At 44.8% G+C, this 17,495-nt stretch overlaps 1 protein-coding gene across 14 annotated transcripts in view; it reads right to left on the bottom strand.

Annotated features, from left to right (window-relative positions):
* The window catches only part of CHD6 (chromodomain helicase DNA binding protein 6), a 101,453-nt gene that overhangs the window by 16,293 nt on the left and 67,665 nt on the right, over positions 1 to 17,495 (bottom strand). For 9 of the 14 annotated variants that reach the window (XM_060277235.2, XM_088674494.1, XM_088674498.1 and 6 more), the window contains 13 exons: positions 15,020 to 15,141; positions 14,244 to 14,487; positions 13,270 to 13,446; positions 12,450 to 12,593; positions 11,603 to 11,858; positions 10,989 to 11,199; positions 9,005 to 9,200; positions 8,306 to 8,468; positions 7,822 to 8,006; positions 5,249 to 5,359; positions 2,100 to 2,302; positions 1,511 to 1,710; positions 619 to 778 (listed from right to left, as the gene is read on the bottom strand). In XM_060277235.2, the coding sequence (XP_060133218.2) occupies positions 619 to 778; positions 1,511 to 1,710; positions 2,100 to 2,302; positions 5,249 to 5,359; positions 7,822 to 8,006; positions 8,306 to 8,468; positions 9,005 to 9,200; positions 10,989 to 11,199; positions 11,603 to 11,858; positions 12,450 to 12,593; positions 13,270 to 13,446; positions 14,244 to 14,487; positions 15,020 to 15,141 (2,372 nt within the window). Of the gene's footprint in view, positions 1 to 618; positions 779 to 1,510; positions 1,711 to 2,099; positions 2,303 to 5,248; positions 5,360 to 7,821; positions 8,007 to 8,303; positions 8,469 to 9,004; positions 9,201 to 10,988; positions 11,200 to 11,602; positions 11,859 to 12,449; positions 12,594 to 13,269; positions 13,447 to 14,243; positions 14,488 to 15,019; positions 15,142 to 17,495 lie in introns of all 14 variants that reach the window. The other 5 variants (XM_088674495.1, XM_088674500.1, XM_060277236.2 and 2 more) reach the window with 2 other exon arrangements.

Genomic DNA, 17,495 nt, shown 5'->3' with positions numbered 1-17,495 from the left:
CAGTCCCAATCATGTGTCCACTGTGCACTGTAGAGAAGTGAGCAAAATTTGCCAGTTGCATAGCCTCTTCCAGAAAATCATTATTATTATTATTTTGCAAAAATCCACTAGGCTTTATTCAATTATGTTCTGAACAAGCAGAGAGCATGCATTTCTCTCAATGACTTGCACCAAAACAGAGAAGCTAAACATATCAAATCATTGGAATGAGTGGGTGCTTGCTTCCTGCTCCAGACCTGGGGGGGGGGGGACAGGAGCGGTGCAAGCACATGTCCCTGGGAAGTTTTCCCATTTGTACACTCTTCCATTTTACAGTCTGGAAAACTTGAGCTGGGGAACTATCCTTAATCTTCATGGATCCACAGCAGGAAATCCCAGCTTCCTCTCCACACAGTTTTCCAAACTTCAACTTCAATTTCTCCAGACAGTTCTCACCAAGTTGGGGGGGGGGATTGACTCCAGGTTCCAGAGGTGTAAAAACAGGAGAAGACTTCTTCAAAAAAAAGGTTTGAGGCACCTCCATGGTGTACATGCACAGCAGCTGATAGATCAAACAAGTCCCCACAATGGATAATGCATTCTGGAGCCCCCAGTCAGCACCCCCCCCCATTTGCTCACTTGTTGCAATGTTGTTTCAGATGTTTTTTGTAGCTGTCATCATGTAAGACAATCTCTGGATTGCAGGTGGTGAGCCAGTCAGCATTCTTGATCTCAGGGAGCAGCATCTGGTTCTTGGTTTTCTTGCCTTTCCTTCCTCTTGGCACTGGGGCTGATAAGCCTGCAATAGGCAGGGGGAAGAATCATGAGCTTCACTGCAGGCTCAACAGCAGATCTATGGCCAGATCTTTTATCTCCTCATACAAACTGTGACAGATGAACAGGGCCCTCCACCTCTCACATAATCTGACATCACAATGACACCAGGTGACTGAAAAGTGGGTGGTTCTGCCCACCTGCTGAAGTTGGGCCACAGGGGAGTAGGGATAGGGGTCTGCTTCCATCATGGCCCCACAGGAAATACACAGGAGAAGTAGCACCCAACAGAACTGAACTGTCCAATTATTAGCTGATGATTGGAGAGTTCAGTCCTGCTCTCTACACGGTTCTGTGCAGGACTGAACTCCCTGCTCGTTAGCTGATGAGCAGGGGGTCAAGTACTGCTGCTTTGTCTGCATGTGCCAGTTCCCAGCAGGGAATCACAGGAGAATCACAATAGATAACTGCTCTGTGTTCAGTCTTAAATCTTTTCACACCATGTCTCTATGCAACTAATGCAGCTCTGATCTGAGAAGTACCTTTGTTGTAGATTACAAATTAAGGTTCATTCACTAAATGAAGGACTTGAAACTTTTACACTTTACAGTATTAGCAAGTGCTTTATTAGCTTTGGTGTAAGCTAGAAAAGGATCCCGTGTCAGAAGTTTTTATTTAGCTCCTACTTTCATTGTATTGAGGTAAAGCTAAAGCTTAAAGTAGGTGATAAAACAACAACAAAATGAGCCTATTGTACCTGAATGGTTCTGTAGGGCCTGGTTCTGTCCATCCTTTGTGGGAGTGATCAAATCCCAGATAAAACTCTTAATCTTCTCATCTCCCTTATAATGTCTGACACAGTAGACTAGGAGTGCTCGGCAGATCATTTCCATGTCTTTCTCATTGAGATGCCATTTAAACCGGCCATGGGTCAATATGTCTTTCCAGCGCCCCCAGCTTGAAAAACACAAGATGCATCTTACATACTAATAAGGACACTTGGCGCTTTTCCAGCATCTTCACACACTGCACTTTATCAATGAAGCCTGGCCAAGCTCAAGAAAAGGAAGAGAGACTCATAGAAAGGGAAATTATAGAGGAAAATGAGCGGGGTATTGCTAAAGGAGGGATCCTGATGATTGGTTTTGGACCCAGAAATATTTATTCCTCCCACAGATTTCCCTCTAGGTATCACAGAAAATGCCATGGCTGATAAAATTTGGGAAAGACTGGAGACTTATTCTGCACTGAACACTTCACAGATTGTTCAGACCATGGAACCCACCTTCTAGGGCCAGGATAATATGGGGCTGGGCTCCCAGGAAAAGCTTAACAAAAAGACACACCCAAATATGAGCAGGTTCTTCTCCACACGGAAACATTCTGCCCGTAGGTAGCGACGTGTTCTTTCATTGAGGCGTCGCGAGCGTGTGGGTCGCTCATCGGAGTCACTGTCCAGTTCAGAGAACTCCATAAGTTCATCCTCCTCAAAGGAATTGTAGTGTTTGGTCTGTTTACGGACACGGGGCCTATCAATCACCAGGCTCTCCTGTGAAGGGAAGGAAAAAGAAGAACAGATATAACTACTTGAATCTGAACCCAAAGCTGCCTGGGATAGTTAACCATTTCTTTCTGAAACTGTAACATCTACAGATTTTTCCAGAAGTAAGCACTGATATACATCTTTTTTAAAAAAAATCACAGCTGGAATGGCCATGAGTTGGCAAATCTATTCTCAAGAGTTGGCCAGACAAAACTGAGACTGTGCACCTGTCCCCACTTTCCTATTTTTCAGAGTGACTCTTTTATTCTCTCCGCCCATGTTCATTATTGCACGTGTGTTATGGCAGGAAAACAAGAAGAAAATATCTCAGTGGTCTGTTGCATAGCAGTATTTCCTCTGCTGTGGCTTCTTTTGCCCTAGCTGGAGTATTAGAAGGCATTATCCTTAGGCTACATTTTAAAGCCTCTCCCCCATGTGAACCAACCCGGACCCTGCAATCATCATCTGAGACGCTTCTTCATGTGCCTCCTCTGTAAGAGGTCCAGAGGGTGGCAACACGAGAATAGGCCTTTTTCTGTGGTAGCTCCGTTTGTGAAATGCTCTCCATGGGGAGACTCGCCTGGTGCCTTCGTTACATAGCTTTAGGCACCAGGCAAAAATATTCAGCTTCTCCCTGGCCTTCAGCTATTCAAACAATATATGGCCTTTTAAACTGCAGGGGTGGGGTATTGCTTTTGTTTGTTACTGTTTATGCATTTTTGTGGTTTTATATTGTAAACTGACCTGTGATCCTCAGATGAAGAGCGGTATATAATTTAAATTAATAAATAAGGCAGGCATCAGAGATAGCTGGACCATAACTGAACCAGTTGTTTCACTGAGCAAGCAGGTACACCGACTGGGCTCAGGAGGTGGCAGCCGCATATGCTGTTTTTCTTCCAGGAAGCTGAACACTTCAGTGTTTCTTCCTCCCCACAAAAAACGCAGCAACCACACTCTTGTTTTCAGTGCCTCCAACTAGGAAGACTGACTGTGATGGCTGGAGCCACCTAATACCTTTCAAAGGTGGGGGAAAGGGAGGAGTTCCTTTCGCTTTAACAGCAGCAACTATCTGATAGGCAAGCATGGAAGGAAAAAATGGGAGATATGGTATCCTTTTGGGGACGGTCTTGCCTTTGGCAGAGTACAGACAGCAAGAACAGGAATACTTTTAGTTGCTACAACTCACATCAGTATGAGAGAAGGACAATGCAAAGCTATTGGACTGTCAAAATCCAAAGCCTGAACCATTGTCTTCATCTCTCCCTGGCCCAGTACAAAGTGATGGGTTCCTTTCATTCTATGCTCCTATGCAAAAGCCACAGCTGTCAACATGAGCTTAAAGACAAAAGGGGTGAACATCCACCTCCAGTATTTTGAAAATACAGGGATTAATTTGTTAATGGTTAATTCATCAGAACTTTATATGAAACCTGAAAACAGCACTCTTTTCAAACAAAATGGTGAATGATGGTTGTAAAGGTAATAAAACTTAAAGAGCTATAAAATATTTATTTGTAATGAGGTTTCACTCCAATGCCTGCTGTTTATATTGGCGTGTGCAGATTTTTCACCTTAAAACAGCAATGTTAAGGAACTCAGCAAAAGAAAAAGAAATGATAGAAAATAGTAGATCAGGTTTTAAAGAAAAAGACTTTAATTATATGCTTGAATTTTACATTCTTACAATGTCAGTTGATTTGATTTCACAGCACAGAGTATCTAAATTGCTAAGTGTGGGAGCTGAGGGTAAATGGCATCTGGTGCTCAATTTAGAGACTGGTTTAAAATTGAAAGGCTGTTTAAAACTGTACCCAGCTTCATTCAGAATGTTAATACTAACTTCAATCACTGTGTTTTGTTTTGTTTTGTGATGTATCTTGAAGAAGTAACGTTTACTTGATTTAAAAAGTTCTCTTTTCTCCTCTGGATTTTTAAGTGACAGTGTTCTATCTTACACTAGACAATTTTATGCAAGTATGTTTGTTTGTTTGTTTGTGTGTGTGCGTTTGTGCCAGCACATGTGCACAATCATGCAAACATATGCATTGTAGACATACATAGGTAGTAAGCAAATGTTTTTCACACCACACGTCAGTGCATTACTATAGGCCACAATTCTAAGCAAGTTTGCTTGGAAGTAAAACAGGACTTGCTTTGGATTAAATACCAGGCTAAACTGAAGGAAGTGGCAGAAAAGAAGGAAGGCTGGCAGATGCAAATCTATACACTTAAAACAGAATTCTTAACCCTGAGATGAAGAAGAATAAAGTTTAATTTGAAATAAACTATAAGTAAAGGTTAGGTTGTTAAGAAAAACCAAAGTTGGGCCCAGTGAATGACTGGGGAGCACTTGATGTTGCAGCATTGCTAAAGTTAAGCCACTAAAGACCTTATCAGTTCCATGTATGAATTAGATACAATTAAAATAAATAAGTACTATTTTGTTTGATACTTACGACATACCAGGCATTGCTAGATAGTGTGCAAAAGGAACAGGTTTTAACTTACAATAGCTATCTCAACACATAACCCAGACATAACTTAAATCTGCAAGTTGTGTCATATGCACTTGCTAGTCAAAGCTATCAGCTGAATAAAGCTATTAGAATCTGATATCCTGACCCAGGGCCAGGTTGTGCTACTGTGCCATACCTGAGTGGGTCAAAGATACTGCTCACACAGGACAACCCTCAGACCAAGGACCTCGGCATGAATTTATAGTACAGTATTAGAAAGGATTCTAAGAATCAGATTCAGGAAAGGGATGGCATGACTCAAGTTCCTGCAGAAGAGATGTTCAGATGATCTGCATCAAGCTCCTGTCCTCCGTAATACACCAACAGTGGCCCAAAGCACAATTTAATAGAGCTTGCTGCAAACAGTTATGTAGGTATATATGTTTGTGCATGCATTTTATTTCTGGTTCCAAAATAGTAACATAATAATTACCTTCTCATTTTTTGCATCTGTATCCAGCTCTGCTATTTTTGCCCATTTCTGCCAGAAGTTGGGATCATCTAATGAAATGTCAGTTCTGTTTCCGGAAGCAACAAAACTGGCCTGGGAGTGAAATGAAAATTAACAGAGTATACCTCACAAAGCAGCAGAACAAAGGAGAGCCATGAATCCTTTATGCAGAACCACACAGAAAGAAACCACACCGGGGTGCAGACAGATAATTTGGTAGTTAAATTAGAGTATGCCCAGCAATTGGCTTTCTCCAACATGCTGGGGATGTTAGGCCCTGGGATAAACAATACGTGATTAGGATTTCAAAATGGGTGTTTTTTCCTGGATATTTATACATACCAGGCATTGCATTTAGCAGGTTGGTTCCAAGAAACCCAGCTTGTCAGCCAAACATATAGTTGATAGCATATAGGCAGAGGTGAGAAACAAACTCAGTGTCTCACCCCCAAAACTCTCTTGGTGCCAATTGTCTGCTATGCAGCACAGACTACAACTTGATTCTCTTAAGAAGTTGACCCCTTGGACCAGGGGTGTCAAACTCAAATTCATCGGGGGCCGCATCAGCAGTTTGGTCACCCTCAAAGGGCCGGTTGTATCTGTAGGACTATGTGTCCACTCTTTATTATCATAAATTATTGTCACTGCATTCAATTATTACTGTTTCTTTGTAATAATGTAAGTAATAACTAGCTCTGAAAGCAGAAACATAGTCAGAATAATGGCAAGTAGAAATTCAAATGTACAATTATTGTACAATTTATTGAAAAATGATTTTTGGTAACTGCACTGGGTGGTGGAGGCTCGCTAGGGTTTCATGCAGGACCTTTGCAGAGCTACTAGTACCTGGAGGTGCTGGGGTCCTTCAGCATGCAGGACAGATGTTCTGCCAGTGAGCCACCACCCTTCACCAAAGGGACTGGCTGAGGTTGACTCACTGGAGCTGCTCTCCTGGTTCCAGGGTTTAAGGGCCAGAAGTATAAAGCAGCATCCTATGTTTCTGAGGAGAGGGAGAGGGAGAGGGAGAGGGAGAGGGAGAGGGAGAGGGAGGGAGTGGGAAGGAAGGAAGGAAGGAAGGAAGGAAGGAAGGAAGGAAGGAGGGAGTGGGAGGGAGAGAGGAAGGAAGGAAGGAAAGAGGGGAGAGAAAGAAGAGTAGGAAATAAGGAAGAGAATAAAGAAGGAAAGAAAAAGAAAGAGGGAGAGAAGACGGAAAGGGAGAAAGAAGGAAGGAAGTAGAGGGAAAGAAAGAATAAGAATGAGGGAGAGGAAGAAAGTTGGGAAGGACGGAAGGAAGGAAGGAAGGAAGGAAGGAAGGAAGGAAGGAAGGAAGGAAGGAAGGAAGAAAAGAGGGAGCAGGAGGGAGAGAGGAAGGAAAGAGGTGAGAGAAAGAAGAGTAGGAAAGAAGGAATAAAGAAGGAAAGAAAAAGAAAGAGGGAGAGAAGACAGAGATAAAGAAGGAAGGAAGGAGAGGGAAAGAAAGAATAAGAACGAGAGAGAGGAAGGAAGAAAGGGAAGGGGGGGGGTCGCCGCCTTGATTCAGCGCCAGAAAAGAGCGCGAAGGGACCCAGGGTCAAAAAGCATTTCCCCGGCCCCAGCTGTTTGTCGGCGCTTTGTTGGCGCGGCGCTTAAGCAGCAAGGTCCCACTGCTGGGTCCCGCTGGCTGGGGCGCTCGGCGGGCCACATGACGAGGTCTGGCGGGCCGGATTTGGCCCCCGGGCCTTGTGTTTGACACCCGTGCCTTGGACAAACATCTCTCTAATATAGAGAAGGCAAGGAGCATGGCTGGAGTCACACAGGGTCTGTGTCAATGTCAGTATCATTTGGCATCCCACACCCCACCAGGGGGTTCACTGACAAGACCCCCCATGGACCTGCTGTGCTAAAAAGGTGGAATAACTGAGGGAGGCAGTTGCTCCAGTGTCCTGGAGCCAACACCAGAGTTACAAGGCAAATGCTAGATAGAAACTATTTATACGACTATTCAGTCTACTGATTCAGCTCCGTCAAACACATAAGAACATAAGAAAAGCCTGCTGAGTTAGGCCAATGGCCCATCTAGTTCAGCTTCCTGTTCTCACAGAGGCCAACTGGATGCCCGTGGGAAGTCTGCAAGCAGGACTCAATGCAACAGCACTCTGCCCAACTGTGATTCCCATCAACCGGTTTTCAGTGATATACTGCCTCCAACAGTGGAGGTTTGAACACCTTCTCCTCTTCTTTGCTACACATACCCACTGTCCAATTGTAATTCTGAATCGTAACTGTATTTCTCTGCATTTCTTTAGCAGACATCTGTAGTGTCACAGGAAGAAGGTAGCATTCTAATAGTTTGAGAGTCCTTAACCAAGAATGCAATGAAACCAGAAAAGAAGCTCAACCTTTACAAAAAAATAAATGCCTGTGAGAATCAGAGGGGCTTGCAGAAAATAATGGAGCAGAGCACAATCCCATTATTCCCAAAGGCATGCTCTCATATGTCTGCGTGCTACTGAAAATCTAAGAGGACTATTGCAGGCTCAACTGGTTTTTGCCCCCAAATAAACAATATACACCACCTTGGAAAATGTGGAGCCTTTCCCTTCAGTCTGGATAGTGATGGTCTGGGTTCTGCGTTGCAGGATTTGGTCAATATCTTCCTCACAGAACTTGGAGCCTTCGTCTTCTTCATCCATCAAAGCCCCATAAGCGCCTTTTCGTAATAAATCTTCGACCTCCATCTTTGAGAGCTGCTGCACCTTCCAAAGAGACAAACAGAAAGAAAAGAGAACCCCACCTTGGACAGCGAACAGGAAAAAAAAACAAACTCTGGCAACCTCAAAAAGTAGGTTCTGGGATAGCTCAGTTAGTAGAGCATCAGACCCCCTAATCTCAGGATCATGGGTTCAAGCCCCACGTTGGGCAAAAGATTCCTGCATTGCAGGGGACTGGACTAGATGATCCTCAGGGTCCCTTCCAACTCTATGATTCTATGAAGTCTACAGAAAGGAATGAAAATTAGCACAGACCCAAAGGTCATGGTTCCAAAAGGCCTCCTTACCCCATTGTTGCTCCCCTTGCGATTTATGTCCTGCAGCACCGCTTTGTCCAAGCCTAGCTTCAAGCTGGCCTTGTCAAACATCTCCCGCTCATAAGAGTTCCTAGTGATGAGGCGATAGACCTTCACTGCCTTGCTTTGGCCTATCCGATGGCAGCGAGCCTGAGCCTACAGGAGAGAGACAAGGAAGGCATCACTAGAGACAGAGCTGGTAGAACTGGAGGCAGTGGAGGAGCTTTCTCCATCCACATCATCATCAAAATCCTCCCCCCACCACCTCTTTTAACCCTCTCATAATTGCATCTGAACCCATCAGCTGGAGGAAGAACAGCCATGGCAAGGCTTCCCAGTATAAAAGACCATAATAGACACCACCGTGACTTACAATCCATAAGACTCACAAACAACCAGAGCATTTCCAAACCCAGGAATATTTGATTTTACTTTTATTGTTGGGAAAACTTTTACAAGTACAAAACTCACTGAAAACTAAAAATGCATGTACACCTGAAGCTGGAAGAGATACCCTATTGATGCGGAAGAGATAAGAGCATCAGGTTCATGCCCCTTCAAGGACCCTTTTGCCTTCTGAGCAGTGAGTTCCACATTTTTCATGGTCACTCTACATAGCCTCTGTTCCCACAGACAGCAACAAACTTTTAGCCAGACCTTTGGGCCATGTGGTCCAGAGATGTTGGCGGTACCTGCAGATCATTTTGTGGATTCCAGTCCGAGTCAAAGATGATGCAGGTGTCAGCAGCAGTAAGGTTGATGCCCAGCCCTCCTGCCCGTGTACAGAGCAAGAACACAAAGCGGTCTGAATCCGGCTTGCAGAAGCGGTCAATGGCAGCCTGCCGTAAATTCCCACGCACCCGCCCATCAATGCGCTCATAGGTGTATCTGTGTAAACAGAGAGGCATAATAGGTCACTTTGGGAATAGTGCAAAAAGGAACAGCAGCACCACAGAACCAGGACTTTCTGCCTCCAACTGTGGCCAAATTAGCAACAGAGTTGTGTTGTTAAAGCTAAGCAAACCCAGTTTCCTTACTCTGGTGTTGTGGAAAAGAGCAATGGCCATGAAGCGGCCATCCCCATTTCAAATCTCAATCTTGCTATGAATTCTTTGGGAGACTTCAATCATGCCAATATCTCTTAACCTTACCCCAATCTCTACAATATGAAGAGAATACTGCTGGCCTATGTTACAGGTTTGTTGCAAGGATTGTTGAGGCAATGTGTATGGAATGATTTGCAGCCATGCTCTAAAGTGCTAAAATATCATCTTCATCTTCATCACCACCACCATCTGTATCTGCTTTTTAAAAATAGACATGCATAGGATCTAGGAGTTACTCTGTTTTAAGCAAATACACCTGGTTCTCCAAGACCCCCCCTCCTATAACCAAGTTGGTCCCCTGTAATAATTCCAGTTTCACCCAAAGCCCACCCCCCACCCCCCGGGGCTTTCTACGTAAGATGCTCTCTGACACCAATAGTCAAGAAGTAGTAAAGCAACTAGATTACTGTGCAAAGAGCTGGAAATATATTTCAAATAGGCATTAGTACTACATGTTCCAAAAAAACCTACTCAGTTCTCCTAGGTCCCAGATTCAACCTCTAAGCACTAGGCAACTTAAAGCCCAGGATTTTCCCAACTGTGATGTGCTACTTCTTGTGCTACTTCCAGCAACCTTTTTCACATTACAGAAAGCAGCTGGAATAAGATTCGAGATGGTAGCTGCAAATGTGCTGCTTAGAGAGCAGGTCTCCACCAAGGAGGCACTTTTAAGCCAGTGGCGGCTGGTTCACTCAGAGAAGAAGGTGTGCACTACAGAACTGATAAACTGCAGGAGGGCTGCTGGAGCCATCTAGTCTCACAGTGAGAAAGCAACTACATAGATACAGATCACAGTGAACTGCTATGATTTCCAGAGAGGCTGCCACATTACTCTGTTGCAGCCTTATGGCAACTTAAGCACTAACTAATATGTTACTGCACAAGCTTTCATAGACTGGAGCCCACGTCATAAAAATGGGACTCTATTCCACAAAATCTTATGCTATAATAAATGTGTCAAACCTTTAAGACTTTACCGCATGAGAGCGAACTTTAAATTACTGGACTGCTTCTTAATTAGGAACAGAAGAAGCTGCCTTATACCAGATGAAACTATTTGTCTATTTAGCCCCCCTACTGTCTATTGTGATTAGCAGTGACCAATCGATCCTATTTTTAACAGGGGATGACAGGAATTGAACCTGGGACTATCTCCATGCAAGGCATGTGTTCTACGCACTGAGCTATCGTTCCTTCCCTCTATGGGTACTGAATTCTCAGTAGGGACTGCTATCCCGCATGGTAGTGGGTCAAGGCAGATTGTGACTTAAATGCACAGAGAAGAATGGATCCAGGGAAAGTGAGTTATGACAGCTGCAAGGCATGGAGGGTTTGTGCTTTCACAACACAGCTGTTCCCTTCCTGCCTCCAAGGGTAAAATAAGAGAATCTATGGGGAAAGAGAAAAACAATAAGGGGATGAAGGAGAGAATCTAGGCAGAGGGGGAGAAGAAAATGGTATATATGAATGCATTGGAAGATGACAGTAAGCCTAACAGCTTAGCATGCTCTGGAAGGATATCACTGATCCAGGTGATGCTCTGTGGTGCGAGCTCTTGGGCTGTACTGACCGCCTCTGGATGAGATAATCCTCCAGGATATCAAGGCAGCGCACCATCTGGGAGAAGATCAGCACCTTGTGCCCGCCTGCAATCAGCTTCGGCAGCAGCTTATCAATCAACACCAGCTTGCCTGCTGCCTGGATCATCGCCTGTAGCTGGAAGTCAAGAGCATCTGGACTGTGGGTTTTACGGAAATCCTCCAGGATCTTCTCCTCTGCCCCTGGCCCAGAGAGAAAGGGGGGGGGGAAATCCACCAGCGGTTCAAGGTTCATAATCAACTCCCAAAGCAACCCTAGCACATTATCACTTTGTTTTGGTGCTGCTCATTATTTACCATGGAGACTTTGGTAAAGGAACTGTGATGGGGGTGCAGGAGGCAGTCCTTATACCTCTAGGCCAAGGGTGGGGAACCTCTAGTCCTCCAGATGTTGTTAACAAGAACTCCTCCTGTTCCCCCCTGTTGGAACCATTCATGGCACCATCACCCCTACGGAAACACCCCATTCATCTGCTAAAAGGAAGTTGCTATGGTAACTCTTGCCACTTCACTATGGATGAGGAAACTGCAGCGGCACCACAGGCCAAGTGTGCTGGAGTACCCAGATTCCAGCCCCACCCCTTACCATTGATGAGGTAGGGGTGGTTGCAGCACTTGCGCAGCTCCATCATGGTGTTGATGAGGTTAGGCATGTTGTGCTGGTTAGCACCCTTGGACAGGAAGCTGAAATTCTTCTCCAGGATAGCCCGGTAGTATTTTTTCTGGATGTTGGTCAGTTCTACCTCAATGATGGTCTCCTGTTTGGGTGCTAGGTTCTTTTCCACATCATCTTTCAGCCGTCTCAGCATCATGGGTTTCAGGAGGGACTGGAGCTTTTTTACCTGCCAGGATCAAGAAGAAATATAATCCATTAACACTGCATGGGATCTCAGCTCAGACAGCAATTCTGGAATGTCCCATACAAAGGCTGTCCATATGCCAGACCTAGCATACTGATTAAGTAAGCAACTGCCAAGAACTCAGACATGCAAATTCCAATATGTCAGGGCAAAGCCCGCTTACTGCTCTTTTGTGAGCCTCAAGCAGGAAAAGTAGCATATGCAACAAATATGCCTAGTTGGGAGAAAACTTAATTCTTTCTGGAGGTCCTGAAACTGTTCTTAACCCGAGGTACCACTTTAGCTAATGGGGCCTCCCACTGCCGCCACGCGATTTCTGTTTTCATCCTGAAGCAAAGTTCTTAACCCGAGGTACTATTTCTGGCTTAGGAGAGTCTGTAACCTGAAGCATCTGTACCCCGAGGTACCTATTATTACTATTATTTATTTATTTATTTATACTCTGCTTTCTTCCTGTCAGGGACTCAAGGCGGTTTACAGGTAAGAGCAGCTAAAAACATAGGAAAAAAATCATTAGAACACACGTGCTCAGCACACCAGCTGAGAGTCAATCCTGCAACCTTTCCTATTTACCTGTTCCTCTGTCTTGAGGTCCCCAAACTCTTCCAGGAAAGCTGTCTCAGATGGGAACTGCTGTGGTTCCAAGAAGTTCAGCAGGCTGAAGAGCTCCTCCACTGAGTTCTGCAAGGGTGTCCCAGTCAGGAGCACTTTGTGTTCCTATTTGCCATGCAGGGAGAGATCAGGACAGGACACTTGCTGAGGCAACAGGATGGACAGGGTGCTAACTCCTGCATTGTGGCCCTGCAGTGCTTTTGTTTCTGGAACAGAGACAGCTGATGACAGGTCACTGCCAGTCAAAGGGTCTACTTTCAGCTCTCAGAGAAGCCAGCTTCTCATAGACCATTCTCACATGTTTACAGCCAGCACCTGCCCTGCCCAAACCATTGCCACCCGAGGGAGAAGCAAACATTCTATTGCAAGCCAGATGGCTCCAAGCCATCTTCCTACAGGAAAGCACTCAACTTCCCAAGCTGCGCGCTGTACAAAGTGCTAAGAGTCCATGAGTTTTGACTGATGGTTTCATCCAGGCACAGTGACTCTCCTAAGGGTATAACTGGAAGAGCTATGCTATGGTATGCCTCTGGTGTGCATGAGAGACATGCAGCACATAGCTAGAAGGCTGCTAGAAGTTCCCTTTGGTGGCTTTGAGAGCCATGTAGCGACACAATTTATCTTGGGCAAACCTCAGGACATGTGTTGTGCAACTGCGGAGTAGGATCCTGGCCGCAGTACAGCAATAGAAATAGGTGTACACTTGCACACCATTCAGTATCATTGTACCAGGCTTAGATTCCCACAGTGCGCAGAAGAAATTCAATTTGGAAAGCCTCACCAGAGACATGAGTTTCAGTCCTTCCAGTAATTTGCAGTTCCTGTTCTTGAGCCGATGGGCCTCATCGATTATCACACAGCGCCACTGGATTTTCTTCAGCTCTGGGCAGTCAGCCAGGATCATCTCAAAGGTGGTGATGACTACATGAAATTTGAAGAGCCCTGAAAGAGGATTACCCTGGAGATACCAAAACAAGATGTGAGAGTTTGCTAGCAGCTAAGACTGCTCAGATAGCAGGAGTCCCTCGGGTTCTTGACTGAGGCACCTGGTGCCTGAAAAGTGCCAGTCAAGCTCAACAGAAGGGGACTTGCAAACTCCACTTAAAACAGAGGCCATGGAACTACATCACAGTACTGCTAACCAGCCATTACCAGTAATCTTCTACTTACTCAACAGTTGCCCATACCTATGGTAGCATAACTCCACTGTTTGCTGAGCATACCCATAAGTAGAGAAGGGGCACTTATAAATGCACCTGAAGGACAAGCAGCCCTTCCCAGTTAGGTTTCTCCCCCAAGGTTTCCAGGTTTCTCTGCTTTCATTCTGATAGTGGGGGGAGGTGCAGCCTGAACCTCACTTTCAGAACCTCCCAAACATGTGCCACCACCAAATCAGCCGCACTACTCACACTACCCTCAACTACTCTAAATTACAAGTGGACTGGTCATGATGGCTATGTTCTGTTTCCACTGTCAGAGGTAGGCTGTCTCTGAATACCAGTTGTTGCAAATTGTACTGGGGTCCTGCTTCCAAGCTTCCCATAGGTTTCTGGTTGGCCACCATGAGGACAATGGATGAGATGGACCTTTGCAGGACTCTTTTTTTTTCATGTAACCCCTTGGTTTTAGACTCCTCAAAGTAGTGAAGCCTCTCCACCCTGCTCCAGAGCATTGCTGGGAACCCTGCAGGCCACATTCCCAACAGAAGTTAAAAAAACACACCCAGGTGCCTGGGGACCAGAGAGCATCACAAACCTGTGGATCCCGGTACACCATCTCATACTGCTGGATCATCTGGCGGCTTATCTGGCTGCCGTGGTACACAATGGCATTCATCTCTGTCCACGTGCGGAACTCTCTCTCCCAGTTTGTGATTGTGGAGAGTGGGGCAATGATGAGGAACGGCCCCCGAAGGCCCATCAGGTATATCTCAGAGAGGAATGTAATGGACTGGATTGTCTTCCCCAAACCCATTTCATCAGCCAGAATGCAGTTCTTCCTATGGGAAACACCACAAGCAGGCATTACAACCCCTGGGAAGCACACAACTGAGCAAGGCCTCCTGCAGACAATTCCTGGCTTTAACAATGACACAGTGTGTTACCTAGACAAGTTGTTTGAACCTTCTGATGCACTTTCCCCCCATCTACTTGCTTCCTAAGAGTTAATGTCTATATCCCACGGAAATGAGTGCCAAATTAACTAGTACTGATGGTAAATAGCCTCAGACATTTGCAGCAACAGCAACATGTGCATGCAGTATGCTGCATGTTTCCAACAGTTACACGGTTCTCCTGCCTCCACATTCCTAGCATAAGTTATAGGCACATTTGCTCCAGCTACCCTGCAAGTGATTAAGAAGTCAAGCCAATTAAACTATACACCAAATCAACAAAAAAACACCCAAAACCCAGCTGAATGCTTGTATCCTCTGAAATATGCTAACAGTACCCCTTCAAACAACTCCTCTTGTTACTTCATTGTTACTGATGACATTTACCAAAGATGCCCCTGTGCCATCTGCAACTCACCTGTTGTACCAGTTAAAGAGCAGCCAATTCATTCCCTCCAGCTGGTACTCCCGCAACTGGTTGTTGTTCTTATAGTCCCGAGTTTTCACTAACTTTTGCCAGGACTCAGAGGCAGGGCGCTCCTGGAGGAGGAAATCAGAAAGGAGTACAGTGATTAGGCAAAGGCTAATCTTATCTTGGGAAAGATATTTTCATAATTGATTAGCACTTCTAACTAGTTCTCACGTTCTATAGCAAGCTACATTTTGTGTTTATGGTATGGTACTGGGTGGTACTGGCTATAGCAAAAGTGCCGTGCATTTACAGATTCCAAAGGCTGAAAGGGAAAACCCCACCATCAAATTCAATCCACCTACCTCTACTGGCAGCAGAAGGAGTGAACCTAAATGATAGAAGCACATGTGTTCCATGCCAACTTTATGATGGCCAGAATACTGTATTAGGCCATAATACCCCGGGGGCCTGATAAAGTAAAAACATGCAATGTGCTCACAAGTTCTCCCATAGTGGTTCAGGGCACAAAGAACAAACTAGGGCACTTACATCATTCAGATCACAGTGTGCCACAGAACAGGAATGAACAGAACCCCTACAGAACAAGTAGCTCTGGGTGACTGAAGCCACATCCTACAGGCAAAAGTTTGTTTGTTTGTTTGTTTGTTTGTTTGTTTTTTAAAGCAAGCAAAAAGGGCTTGGGGCAAAACTCCTTACTGACCTAAAATATGATACTCATTAGGATCTATAACACAATGGAACAATACCAAAACCCCATCCACATAAGTCATTCTAGGGAAGCATTTCATTTTTAGCCCTCTGGCACAAACACATCCCACACATGACCCCATCCAGAGTTTGGGATTCCTTTGAGGAAAGCAACATTATTTTTATTTATTACATCAGGCACGTCCAACAGGTAGATCGTGATCTACCGGTAGATCACTGGACATCTGTGGTACGGTAGATCTCTGGTAGATCACTGGCTCCCCCCAAAGAAGCTCAACAACTTTGGCTCTGCCCCAAAAGGCTCAAAATTTTAGCTCTTCACCCCCCAATAAACGGGGATTTCCACCTGCCTCACAAAAGCTCAACAACTTTGACCTGAACCCCTAAAAGGGGGGGGTAGATTACTGCCAGTTTTTAACTCTCTGAGTAGCATAGCTGTCAAGTTTTCCCTTTTCTCACGAGGAAGCCTATTCAGCATAAGGGAATTTCCCTTAAAAAAGGGGAGAGCTTGACAGCTATGGTGAGTAGATCACAGTCTCTTGGGAGTTGGCCACCCCTGTATTACATGAAATTGTTCCTACACCAGCTATTTCAAGGGGTGGGAAAAAGCTGAAAAGAGATATAGATCCATGAGCCATGCTACACAGCAAGGGACATTCAAAGGGTTGGACTTTCTTTAAAACGCCACTGAAGTAGCCACAGCTCTGCTCAACATCAGCAGCACATTAAGGCACAGCTCCTACTCCATCCAGGTCTTCACAGAAAGGAGACAGAATATGAATCTTTCAGCACAATCCTATGCACAGCTGCTCAGAAGTAAGTCCAGTGGTATTTACTCGAAGGTAAATGTGTACAAGACTGCAGCCAGACAAACTGGTGAAAAAATCCTCCTATTGAAGATGAGTGGAACACACTAGGAATTTATCAGAAACATAGAAGACTGCCTCACACCAGGTTGGACTACTTAGCCAACAATAATTATTTTTTATTAAATTTATTTCACGTCCTTTCGCCAAAACAAACCCAGGAAACAACAAAGCAATAAAACGACACAATTAAAAATAAAATGAGCAAAAGCATTCTGTTCCCATATAGTGGAAAAGTAGAAACCTATAGGAAGCCCAATAAGCCAGATGTGAAACAAAAAAAAATGTTTCACCTTTGGAAGGTGTCTTGTTTTGTTTTGTGGGACCCAGGTCCTTTCCAATACAGTTTCATAATTTTACTTGTTTTATCATTGTAACGGCTTATCTACTTTTTAAAACTGCATATTCTATTGTTGTAACCTGTCCTTGGGAACATATGGTGAAGGGCAAGCAAGGAATCACATAAGCAATTAAGCAAAACAGCACTCTCCTATTCCCTTTTCCCAGCAACTGGGACTCAGCACAAAGCCACTGAAACTGGAGGTAATATACAGACAACGTGACTATCAGTCACTTACCCCTTCCATCTTATAAGCCCAACTGGATTTGCCTACTACAGTCCTCCTGGTTTTCAGGGAAGCTACCGTACTACCTATTTTTTTTATGGGGGTCAGCTCTGCTCATGTCAGTAAGCCATTAGTTACAAACTTATGTACCGAACATGACACCTACAAAGCATCTCTGCACCATCCAGCTGGAGCTCACAGCACAAAAGATATGAAGAGCCACTATCAAACAACCACAAAATGATGATAAGCAGCAGATAATAACACTACATGAATAGCCAAGGCTAAACTAGCAGATGCTCTGCGAGACATCTGGATGAA

This window comes from Zootoca vivipara, chromosome 7 (assembly GCF_965207765.1).
Source record: "Zootoca vivipara chromosome 7, rZooViv2.hap1.1, whole genome shotgun sequence".
Classification (NCBI taxonomy): domain Eukaryota; kingdom Metazoa; phylum Chordata; class Lepidosauria; order Squamata; family Lacertidae; genus Zootoca; species Zootoca vivipara.
The sequence above is the reverse complement of the archived record's forward strand: the minus strand, read 5'-3'. Positions and strand labels throughout refer to the sequence as shown.